The sequence below is a fragment of the Caretta caretta genome, chromosome 1 (genome assembly GCF_965140235.1).
Source record: "Caretta caretta isolate rCarCar2 chromosome 1, rCarCar1.hap1, whole genome shotgun sequence".
Classification (NCBI taxonomy): domain Eukaryota; kingdom Metazoa; phylum Chordata; order Testudines; family Cheloniidae; genus Caretta; species Caretta caretta.
This window is the reverse complement of record NC_134206.1, coordinates 177,332,609-177,345,373: the sequence shown is the minus strand read 5'-3', so window position 1 is coordinate 177,345,373 and position 12,765 is coordinate 177,332,609. Positions and strand designations below refer to the sequence as shown.

At 44.4% G+C, this 12,765-nt stretch overlaps 1 protein-coding gene across 1 annotated transcript; it reads left to right on the top strand.

The window, feature by feature from the left end:
- Positions 1-9,077: 9,077 nt before the first annotated feature.
- On the top strand, positions 9,078-10,678 carry LOC142070577 (uncharacterized). Its single transcript, XM_075124309.1, has 2 exons — positions 9,078-9,985; positions 10,373-10,678. The coding sequence occupies exons 1-2, from the start codon at positions 9,403-9,405 to the stop codon at positions 10,534-10,536; spliced, it is 747 nt and encodes a 248-aa protein (XP_074980410.1). The 5' UTR covers positions 9,078-9,402; the 3' UTR covers positions 10,537-10,678.
- Positions 10,679-12,765: the final 2,087 nt, after the last annotated feature.

Below are 12,765 nucleotides of genomic sequence, written 5' to 3'. Positions count from 1 at the left end.
TATGTTAAGTATCCTCCTCACACCTTCTTATCAACTGTCTAAATGGGCCATCTTGATTATCACTATAAACTTCTTTTCTCCCACTGATAATAGCTCATCTTAATTAATTAGCCTCTTACAGTTTGTATGGCAACTTCCACCTTCTCTGTATGTGTATATGAAAGCTTATGCCCTAATAAATTTGTTAGTCTCTAAGGTGCCACAAGTACTCCTGTTCTTTTTGAGGATACAGACTAACACGGCTGCTACTCTGAAACCCATAATTATATTATAATCATATCACTATAGTGAATATGGGGTGCCGAGTGTCACAGTGCGCATATACCCTTGTGATAAATATGCAGTGCTGCCCTTTGTGTCTGACAGTGGAGCTATCACTAGAAGTTGCCACCTGCTTGTAGTACGCATAATGCTAGTTTCTGTGAAGCAATCTGATTTACTGAGCTGGAATCGATTAGAAAGGGGATTCTGATTCTCTAGTCCTTGCACCCTGTGTAGTCATTTACAGCTGTGCAACGTGAGTGTATAAAACCAGCAAATCAGGATGCACTGACTTTGCACAGGTGTAAATGACTGAATAAAATGAAAGGCCATGGAGAATATGGCCTAGAGGCTATACTTTCTGGGACTCCCCCTTCATCAAACTCCATAGGATCTGGGGGGGAAGAGGATAATGCTCACATTTTCAAATGCAAATTATAAATAAAGGGCCAATCCAATGGCCCCAGTACAGTACACGTCTGGCGATGCAACTACACTATTCAACAGCCCTAATCAGGCATCTGGGAATTACAACAGGTCATGGCTGTCATACACTGTGCTTCAGTAATCCCAGTCAGCATAACAACTCCAAGGAAATTTAAACTGTTGATACAGCTTAGATCAGCTGTGAGATTGCTCTGTTCTGTGCTGCTGGTCCCAGTGATCGGGGGTGGGAAAGAAGGTGGCATAGTGTTTCACTTCAGTGCTATGCAAAGATCAAGTCACCATGTGTAAGGCATCCACTTGTGCTAGTCTAGCTATTGAATGGGTTTCTCACCCCTTCATAGGGAGCATAGGCTTCACTTTACATTCTCAAATTGAATCTCGCTTGGGTGAGAGAGACATTAGAGAAAAAAAGGATTTTCAAACTCCAGATGGTCTGGCAACTTCAGAAAACACCATGGTTTGTTCAACTACAATGTTGAACTACGATGTTCAACTACCCCAGGGACACGGAAGATGCTACATGATTGGTGCTTTATACCTAAGGCAGAGAAGGATGCATTGTGCACAGATTTGAAAAGATTGCTTCATGTGCCATGGTAACCTGTAAAAAGTTAACATTTGGCGGCAACCACTGCTGTGGAACAACTATTGCCAAATGCTGACTTTTTAAGTGTCCATTGTACGTAAGGTTTCAGAGTAGCAGCCGTGTTAGTCTGTATCTGCAAAAAGAAAAGGAGTACTTGTGGCACCTTAGCTGCTCACATAAATTTGTTAGTCTCTAAGGTGCCACAAGTACTCCTTTTCTTCGTTGTATGTAAGTGGATGTTTATTCAAGGGACATTTTCAGCAAGCAGCTTGCTTTTGAGAACGGAGTCTGAAACAAGACATGAAAGTGTTACTTAAGATATTAAAATCTTGCTGGCTTGGCTTCTGCCATTTTACAGTAAAGGAAATGTTAATGTGTAATACAATTAACATTTAGGAGAGGCCTAGGATAGTGGTCCTTATAGCCCAAAGGTTGCTATTCAAGATAGGTGTTTTCATCGTGCAATTTAAGCCTCAAAAAATTATCTATCATTACACCTAATTTAACATTCTGAAGCTAATCATACAACAACCTACCCTTTCACAAGAGCTACACAATCTTACTTCGGCTTTAAGTTCTAATTACAAGATGAGATTCCAACTGAAAATTTCAGCTGTAAACAAAATGACCTTCAATGACCATAGACTGGTGCATAATCTAAATAGATTTCCAGGCAAGAAACAGGAAGGGGGGGGGAAACCAAAAAATCAACACTCAGCTCTTGTTTCTAGTCCCCTGAATTATCAGAGTAATAATAAAGACAAGCAGAATGTGAAAAAAAAAATGACAGCAGTGACTTTCATCCCTTTATTCCAGAAAGAGCAACAATAATCAGCAAAATGTTACTTATAGTTCAAATTCAGCTTTGTTCTCCTTTGATACTGGTAAAGATAAGTATTCTGTTCTTGTGCTATGTAAACAACTTATTCCACTTCAGTCATGTTTTTCAGTTTCGAAAAAGTATTGCCTGGAGCTGCAATTCATAGCTAGACAATATTTCATATGGTTTGCAAGAGTCAGTTCTTGAGTACCATCCGTACCTTATGGCTAGATTCTGATCTTGGTTTACAGTGGTAAAAATTCACAGGAACTCTGGTTCAACCAAGATCATCTGGCCCACAATATATTGCTTTAGACATTATAAAATCCGTCATCTGTCAAGTTTGCAGTCCAAGGCAAAACATACAATTTATGAAACTGAAGGGATTCATATGGGACCCTAATACAATAAACTGGCAACTGGCAATCCTGGAGGAACAAACCCAGAGACAACAAAGTCCAATAGTAACAAAGGATAGACTCTTAGAGTTTTTGTGCCCTCCTCCTCATTGTTTGACATGTGTATGGGCCAGTTTTGATTAAGAAACTCTACTAGATCAACCCAATGGTCCAACTGATCCAGTATCATGTTACCAACAGTGGCGAGCAACAGATGCTTAGAGAAGATGGAAGAACCCCTGGAGTAGATAATTACCTGTCCTAGGGAAAGTTTTTTTCCAAACCCTCAAAAATTAGTGGCAATCTTATACCTTAAAGTAGAAATTCCTGATTTACCTTCTCTATCACTCATTCTTTTTCATACCTTAATTTGTCCTCTCTTATTCACCTCCTCTCTAAGATAATCAATCCCATTCCTTTCAGTATATTTTCATGAGAGTTTTTTCATGCTAATCATGTCCTAATCATTTTCACCACACATCTCTGAGCCTCTTCTATTCCGCAATACACTTTTTGAGAGGGGGTGACCAGAACTGGACACGTGTGAAGGCATATTATTGATTTATATAATGCCATTATAATATTTTCCATTTATTCTTGCATTTTATTGGAAACATTAGAAGTGACAAACAAGGTTTTGTTTTTTAAATTAAGTAAAGCACCATTAGACTCTCCCTGCTCCCCCAGCATTCTAAAAAGAAATGACACTTACCTTTAACTTTGAAAGTCTCCTTCCTCCTTTTGCATTCAAATACTGAGCTGCATTTCCTATGTCTCAAACCATAATAAGACTGGACATCCTGTGCTGCACAGCATCCGCAAAATAGCAGCTGTCAATGAGGGACACGTACAACATGTACAATAAAGGAAATATTGAAGCAGTGACAAGTGTTTTAGAAGATTGCTTGGGATTTATTTTAAAATTGGTCTTTATTTCAGCCCAAGTTCTGATACCTTCATTCACAGTGTCCAGCTCTTTACTCCTACTGGCTTCAGTGAGATCACTTGTGGAGTCAGGTGCCATGCAATGTGATTAAGGGTGCGACGAGGTGTACCTGGTCTTTGCGGCTGCCTACAGGCGGCCCTGCAGTCCTATCCACCCAGACCCGGTAAGCAATGATGTGGGAGGAACAGAGCAGTGACGCTGTGTCCTCCAGTCCTGCTCTTCCAAGGGCTAAAGAGGCTAGCACTAGCCAATCAGAGCCCTGCTGGCCCAGATCAAAGGAGTTGCTTGGCCTGAGCTGGTTGGTTCCTGCCTGGGAGCAGAGGAGGGAAGATGGGGGCTTCTCTCTGGTCGAAGAAGCCTGGCAGTCAGAGTTTATGGCTGGCTGAACTTTTGTAGCTGGGATTGAAGGGAAAGAAGAACCTGAGGATGCTGGCCCTCAGATAGGGACAGAGATAAAAGGGCTTATTAGGAAGAGCCCCAGGGACAATGCAGCAGATGATTGAAGTTGAGCAATATGTGACTGCTGTGTATAGGGTCTGGGGTTGGAACCTGGCATAATGGACAGGCCTGGGTTCCCCACTGGCTACAGGTAAAGTGGTGTAAATCCAAAAAAAGGACACTGTTTAGTTAGAAGTTTGAAAAAAGGTCTGAATTTACAGAGGGCAGAGCTGGGCTGGAGACTGTACGGAGGGCAAATAGACTGTCTATTTCCTGGACTCTGTAATACCCCAGTAGGGTTCATTTGGACTTTGTGACCTGCCAAGGTCGCTCAGCAGCTGGGAGAGGGCACGAGGGATCAGAAAAGGACTGTGATAGGAGCCAGTATAGGACAGGCCATTAACCCATTCCATTCCACATCCAAAGTGGTATTTGACATTGCATCTACCAAGAGACAAATATGGAAACACAGTGAGCAACCAAATAATCAGATGAGGATAAGATCAGAGATAATTCACCACATCAGGCAGGGAAAGCAAAAGAACTGCAGTACCCCATATTACTTATGCTAAAGCAATCATAAATACAAAGCATCCAAACAGAAAAAGCTGTGGGTGTTATGGAGTGAGGCATTACAACAGCAAATGCCCATCATTTGAAACCACATACAGAAACTGAAAAAGGAGGAATCACTCTGCAAGTGCCTGCAGCTGGAGAAATTCTACCTGATCTGGCCAAAACAAGTTGATTCTCAGCATTGGCTGCCAACCACGGATATCAGCAAGGGATCTTGGAGGAACACTGAAGTTATCTCCACTAGTTTTGTACATCAGCAGGCAGAACAACTGGCAAATGGCTATTTAGGATCAAAACTACAGCTGAAGAATATCAGTGCTGCCAGCAAAATACTAGCAGGGATCCAAGGGCTTAAGGATATTTTGTACAAAGGATATTTTAGTACCTGGCTGTAGAGACAGAGACCAAAGTGATACCAGACGATGACTACCATACTGCTCGGCTCAGGTGAGCCAGAAATATGAATGCAGAACTGTACAAAAAGATCAAACTGTGACTTACCACAACACCAATCTTAGAACACACGTAGACTTTTCAAAGACAATTTTGAGCCAGAAAAGATAAAAGCTATTGTTTCCATGTGATTGGGTATACAAACTGTACACTGGGTTGGCAGGGGTTAAAAGACACTAGTAGGCCCAGGTAGCCATGTCCCTCCAGCCCTGCAGAGCATGCTTCAGCTAGAGAAGGAGTTGAAAGGGGAACACGGAAGAGAGATGCTAGGGAGGAAGACAGACCTACCCTGAAGGCTTGTGACAAGGGTGCCAGAGAAGCCTCCCTGAGAGAGTAAGACTGTATGCTGAGCCCGGCTGAGGCTGCTGGTTTGGTTATCTTTTCTTTTTCTTTTCACCTTATCTGGGACTGAAAGCTAAGAGAGGAAAGCAGCGGTAGGACGTGACCAGGAAGGGTAACTCAGAGGGCACTTTTGCGGGGCCAGGCACTGTTGACCTTTCTAGGACCCTGGACTGGAGCCCATTGGAGTGGGTGGTCCTGGGCTCCCCTACCACTGCCCCTACCACAGGAGGGTCTTGAAGCACCTATATTCCTCACCACACCTCTGAGTAGAGAAGGACCAGGACTGTAAGACTGACACATGGGGAGGGGGCACTAACCGCACTAACCATTAAGCCACATCATCCATCAAGGACTCTGTTACATACCACTTTTGATCTGAACAGTTATCCACAAATTTGGGGTCTTGCAGGTTGTTCCAGTTAGGTTAAGTGTGGCTTTCTGTTCCTTCTCTGACTCTGTTTTTCTGCTCTCTTACTTTCCCCTGCCCCATCTTACCCAAAACAATACTCAACAAAACTGTCCACCAACATACTTCTAATTCCCAGGCTGACTTATGTATGCCTCTGTTTTAGCTGGGGACTTCTAAAAAGGAGTTTAACTGTTTCCTATATGTATTTTGAATGAAGGATGGCAGCTACACCCAACCTCTGCAATGCCATTTTGTCCAGCCCACAACACTATGAAACAAGTGCCTAATGCAAAGCCCACTGAAAGACTTCTATTGATTTCTGTGGGCTTTGGACCAGGCCCCAAATGCCCAAGTTCACAGATGTCAAAGCAGTCAGCAAGTATGGACTCATGAACTATCTAACAGAATGCCTCCCAAGTCTCTTTTGGTGTATGCAAACCTCTGAGATGTTTAGCAGGAAAATATGCAGTTTTGACATGGCTATCACAACATGAAGAAGCCCTTGCAACCAACCACTTAGTTTATAGGGAAAAATGGTACTTTACAATATGTGCATGAGTCGGAGCTTGGAGAAACACTTCTACAAAAGGGGCAGCCAGTAGTGTTTGTATCAGGACTCTTTCCCCGAGTGAACAGGAGTGTACAGTTACACCAAGGAAGGAGGTCTTGTGATTATATTTGCATGTGAAAAAAAGTGGTCTAATTAAGTAAAGAAGAGAATACATTTAAGTAGAATGGAAACTTAAGAATGGACTATAAGGTAGATAGAAAGTTGGCTAGATTGTCAGGCTCAATGGGTAGTGATCAATGGCTCCATGTCTAGTTGGCAGCCGGTATCAAGTGGAGTGCCCCAAGGGTTGGTCCTTGGGCCGGTTTTGTTCAATATCTTCATAAATGATCTGGAGGATGGTGTGGATTGCACCCTCCCAAGTTTGCAGATGACACTAAACTGGGAGGAGAGGTAGATATGCTGGAGGGTAGGGATAGGATACAGAGGGACCTAGACAAATTAGAGGTTTGGGCCAAAAGAAATCTGATGAGGTTCAACAAAGACAAGTGCAGAGTCCTGCACTTAGGACGGAAGAATCCCATGCACCACTACAGACTAGGGACCGAATAGCTAGGCAGCAGTTCTGCAGAAAAGGACCTAGGGGTTACAGTGGACGAGAAGCAGGATATGAGTCAACAGTGTGCCCTTGTTGCCAAGAAGGCCAATGGCATTTTGGGATGTATATGTAGGAGCATTGCCAGCAGATCGAGGGACATGATCGTTCCCCTCTATTCGACATTGGTGAGGCCTCATCTGGAGTACTGTGTCCAGCTTTGGGCCCCACACTACAAGAAGGATGTGGAAAAATTGGAAAGAGTCCAGCGGAGGGCAACAAAAATGATTAGGGGGACTGGACCACATGACTTATGAGGCAAGGCTGAGGGAACTGGGATTGTTTAGTCTGCAGAAGAGAAGAATGAGGGGCGATTTGATAGCTGCTTTCAACTACCTGAAAGGGGGTTCCAAAGAGGATGGATCTAGACTGTTCTCAGTAGCTGATGACAGAACAAGGAGTAATGGTCTCAAGTTGCAGTGGGGGAGATTTAGGTTGGATATTAGGAAAAACTTTTTCACTAGGAGGGTGGTGAAGCCCTGGAATGGGTTATCTAGGGAGGTGGTGGAATCTCCTTCCTTAGATATTTTTAAGGTCAGGCTTGACAAAGCCCTGGCTGGGATGATTTAGTTGGTTGATGATTGGTCCTGCTTTGAGCAGGGGGTTGGACTAGATGACCTTCTGAGGTCCCTTCTAACCCTGATATTCTATGATTCTGTGAAACACAAACCACACCCTCTCTCCGTACACCAGTCAGTTCAATGGCTAAGTCAAAGTGGCTGTCAAAATAACCCTAAAACAAACCAGAACTATTTTGTATTTCCTGAGTCATATTTTAAAATTCTCTTTAATACATTAGCTATATAGTAGATGATAAACACTCTGTGCTGCAGGAATACAAAACTCGTGTGGCATTATTTATATTATAGGACAATGACTTTTCCCCTCTGCACAAAGTTTTATACTCTATTGACTTGAATCAGAACTAGAAGATTGTAACAACTTCTTTTTGAAGGGAAAATATAAACCAACTTTTCAAAATAAGCTACATATGGTCTGAGAAGTATTAGTGGAGATATTTTTGTTTCATAAGAGATATCTGTTTTTGAATATATAGTTTTGCTAGTGTTCTGCAATAGTAAGAAAATAATACTTGCTATCATAATATCAGTAGGCAGATATTTAATGTCTTTCTTACAAACTAAAATGGACTGAGATAAAAACTGGCACATTTATAGATTCATAGATTTTTAGGTCAGAAGGGACCATTATGATCATCTAGTCTGACCTCCTGCAGAACGCAGGTCATAGAATTTCACCCATCACTCCTGCAAAAAACATAAGAATGAGATCACAAAGTATGTAAACTTACCATCCAGTGTAGTACATTTACCAAATAAAGTATTGTAAACAGATTCCAGTTTCAAATCAGGCATTTTTTGTTACAGGAAAAGATGAAGATATGTCATCTGAAACCAAGTAAGCAAAAGAGGAGGGACAGAATTAGCATAGAAACATAATAATTCATTCACAAAGATATAAAAGTTGCTCATATCCATTACAGTGAAGGATCCAATTCTAGAAAGATTTATGCATGTAATTCTTATTGGTATTAATAGGAGTCATCCATGCAAAACATCTCTTCATCATTGGAGATCAAGCCCTTTAGAATTACCTAGAAAAAGAGGGGAAAGTGATGATTGTAATCTCCCTGGATTGAAGTAAATTTAATACCAAGTGAAATATGTATATGATACAATTAAATCACTTAAAAACCCCTCTAGAATAGAAAATTCTATGCTGGAGAATAGCTTAATCCTGGCATTTCAGCCTGGTCCATCCTAAAAGGAACCTTTATTGATTGTTCAGCAGTAGCAGAAACAAGAAACCATTACAACAAGAGAAAGATCGATGTTAAAAAGTTATTAGAAAGGCCATAAGCATATCTGTGTTATGTTTTTAAAAACAAGTGATCCATTAATTCAAAAGTACAACCCAATTACTGATATAACAAACTTAGTCTGGACAAATGTCTTTGCGAACATTATTAACAGCTCAGATTAGATTTTGTTTGGAAAAGGGATGAATAAAGCTGAATATAATGACAACATATTAGACTATGCAGGCCTTATTTGAGAAAGTGTGCAGTGAAAATGACATAAACATAGACCCAGAAAGCAAGAACAGAAAGTGCAGGATAATGGAGATTTGTATTTGGAATCATACCCGAGAGAGAGAGCGAGCAAGAGGGAGGAGTAGGTATCTAAGCCCTGGTCTACACTAGGACTTTAGGTCGAATTTAGCAGCGTTAAATCGATTTAAACCTGCACCCGTCCACACAATGAAGCCCTTTATTTCGACTTAAAGGGCTCTTAAAATCGATTTCCTTACTCCACCCCTGACAAGTGGATTAGCGCTTAAATCGACGTTGCCGGCTCGAATTTGGGGTACTGTGGACACAATTCGATGGTATTGGCCTCCGGGAGCTATCCCAGAGTGCTCCATTCTGACCGCTCTGGACAGCACTCTCAACTCAGATGCACTGGCCAGGTAGACAGGAAAAGAACCGCGAACTTTTGAATCTCATTTCCTGTTTGGCCAGCGTGGCAAGCTGCAGGTGACCATGCAGAGCTCATCAGCACAGGTGACCATGATGGAGTCCCAGAATCGCAAAAGAGCTCCAGCATGGACCGAACGGGAGGTACGGGATCTGATCGCTGTTTGGGGAGAGGAATCCGTGCTATCAGAACTCCGTTCCAGTTTTCGAAATGCCAAAACCTTTCTGAAAATCTCCCAGGACATGAAGGACAGAGGCCATAACAGGGACCCGAAGCAGTGCCGCGTGAAACTGAAGGAGCTGAGGCAAGCCTACCAGAAAACCAGAGAGGCGAACAGCCGCTCTGGGTCAGAGCCCCAAACATGCCGCTTCTATGATGAGCTGCATGCCATTTTAGGGGGTTCAGCCACCACTACCCCAGCCGTGTTGTTTGACTCCTTCAATGGAGATGGAGGCAATACGGAAGTAGGTTTTGGGGACGAAGAAGATGATGAGGAGGAGGAGGTTGTAGATAGCTCACAGCAAGCAAGTGGAGAAACCGGTTTTCCCGACAGCCAGGAACTGTTTCTCACCCTAGACCTGGAGCCAGTACCCCCCGAACCCACCCAAGGCTGCCTCCTGGACTCAGCAGGTGGAGAAGGGACCTCTGGTGAGTGTACCTTTTAAAATGCTATACATGGTTTAAAAGCAAGCATGTGAAAGGATTACTTTGCCCTGGCATTTGCGGTTCTGCCTTTGCAAAAGGTTTCTGGGGAGGGCAGCCTTATTTCGTCCTTCATGGTAGGACACTTTACCACTCCAGGCCAGTAACACGTACTCGGCAATCACTGTAGAACAAAGCATTGCAGTGTATGTTTGCTGGCATTCAACCAAAATCCGTTCACGTGGTGGGAGGAGGCAAAATGCGACCTTGTAACGAAAGCACATGTGCTATGTATGTAATGTTAACAGCAAGGTTTACCCTGAAAGAGTGTAGCGACTGTTTTATAAAATGTGTCTTTTTAAATACCGCTGTCCCTTTTTTTTTCTCCACCAGCTGCATGTGTTTCAATGATCACAGGATCTTCTCCTTCCCAGAGGCTAGTGAAGCTTAGAAAGAAAAAAAAACGCACTCGCGATGAAATGTTCTCCGAGCTCATGCTGTCCTCCCACACTGACAGAGCACAGACGAATGCGTGGAGGCAAATAATGTCAGAGTGAAGGAAAGCACAAAATGACCGGGAGGAGAGGTGGAGGGCTGAAGAGAGTAAGTGGTGGGCTGAAGAGAGTAAGTGGCGGGCTGAAGACAGGGCTGAAGCTCAAAGGTGGTGGCAGCGTGATGAGAGGAGGCAGGATTCAATGCTGAAGCTGCTGCAGGACCAAACCAGTATGCTCCAGTGTATGGTTGAGCTGCAGCAAAGGCAGCTGGAGCACAGACTGCCACTGCAGCCCCTCTGTAACCAACCGCCCTCCTCCCCAAGTTCCATAGCCTCCACACCCAGACGCCCAAGAACGCGGTGGGGGGGCCTCCGGCCAACCAGCCACTCCACCACAGAGGATTGCCCCCAAAAAAGAAGGCTGTCATTCAATAAATTTTAAAGTTGTAAACTTTTAAAGTGCTGTGCTTAAAGTGCTGTGTGGCATTTTCCTTCCCTCCTGCACCACCCCTCCTGGGATACCTTGGTAGTCATCCCCCTATTTGTGTGATGAATGAATAACGAATGCATGACTGTGAAGCAGCAATGACTTTATTGGCTCTGCAAGCAATGATTAAAGGGAGGAGGGGACGGTGGTTAGCTTACAGGGAAGTAGAGTGAACCAAGGGGTGGGGGGGTTAATCAAGGAGAAACAAACAGAACTTTCACACCGTAGCCTGGCCAGTCATGAAACTGGTTTTCAAAGCTTCTCTGATGCGTACCGCGCCCTCCTGTGCTCTTCTAACCGCCCTGGTGTCTGGCTGCGCGTAACCAGCAGCCAGGCGATTTGCCTCAACCTCCCACCCCGCCATAAACGTCTCCCCCTTACTCTCACAGATATTGTGGAGCACACAGCAAGCAGTAATAACAGTGGGAATATTGGTTTCGCTGAGGTCTAAGCGAGTCAGTAAACTGCGCCAGCGCGCCTTTAAACGTCCAAATGCACATTCTACCACCATTCTGCACTTGCTCAGCCTGTAGTTGAACAGCTCCTGACCACTGTCCAGGCTGCCTGTGTACGGCTTCATGAGCCATGGCATTAAGGGGTAGGCTGGGTCCCCAAGGATACATATAGGCATTTCAACATCCCCAACAGTTATTTTCTGGTCTGGGAATAAAGTCCCTTCCTGCAGCTTTTGAAACAGACCAGAGTTCCTGAAGATGCGAGCATCATGCACCTTTCCCGGCCATCCCACGTTGATGTTGGTGAAACGTCCCTTGTGATCCACCAGAGCTTGCAGCACTATCGAAAAGTACCCCTTGCGGTTTATGTACTCGCCGGCTTGGTGCTCCGGTGCCAAGATAGGGATATGGGTTCCGTCTATAGCCCCACCACAGTTAGGGAATCCCATTGCAGCAAAGCCATCCACTATGACCTGCACATTTCCCAGGGTCACTACCCTTGATATCAGCAGATCTTTGATTGCGTGGGCTACTTGCATCACAGCAGCCCCCACAGTAGATTTGCCCACTCCAAATTGATTCCCAACTGACCGGTAGCTGTCTGGCATTGCAAGCTTCCACAGGGCTATCGCCACTCGCTTCTCAACTGTGAGGGCTGCTCTCATCTTGGTATTCATGCGCTTCAGGGCAGGGGAAAGCAAGTCACAAAGTTCCATGAAAGTGCCCTTACGCATGCGAAAGTTTCGTAGCCACTGGGAATCGTCCCAGACCTGCAACACTATGCGGTCCCACCAGTCTGTGCTTGTTTCCCGAGCCCAGAATCGGCGTTCCACAGCATGAACCTGCCCCATTAGCACCATGATGCATGCATTGTCAGGGCCCATGCTTTCAGAGAAATCTGTGTCCATGTCCTGATCACTCACGGGATCGTGCTGACGTCGCCTCCTCGCCCGGTATCGCGTTGCCATGTTCTGGTGCTGCATATACTGCTGAATAATGCGTGTGGTGGTTAATGTGCTCCTAATTGCCAAAGTGAGCTGAGCGGGCTCCATGCTTGCCATGGTATGGCGTCCGCACAGAAAAAAGGCGCGGAACGATTGTCTGCCATTGCTCTGACGGAGGGAGGGGCGACTGACGACACGGCTTACAGGGTTGGCTTCAGTGAGCTAAAATCAACAAAGGGGGTGCCTGTACATCAAGGAGTATTTCAGGCAGGACTGCACGGAGGGTTCCAATAAGAAATGGTGCACCTAAGTTATCGTTGTTATTGGAACAAGGAGGTTAGCCTGGCCTCTGATTGATACATGGCTAGATTTACCTCACTGCACCTTCTCTGTGAGTGACTGCAGTG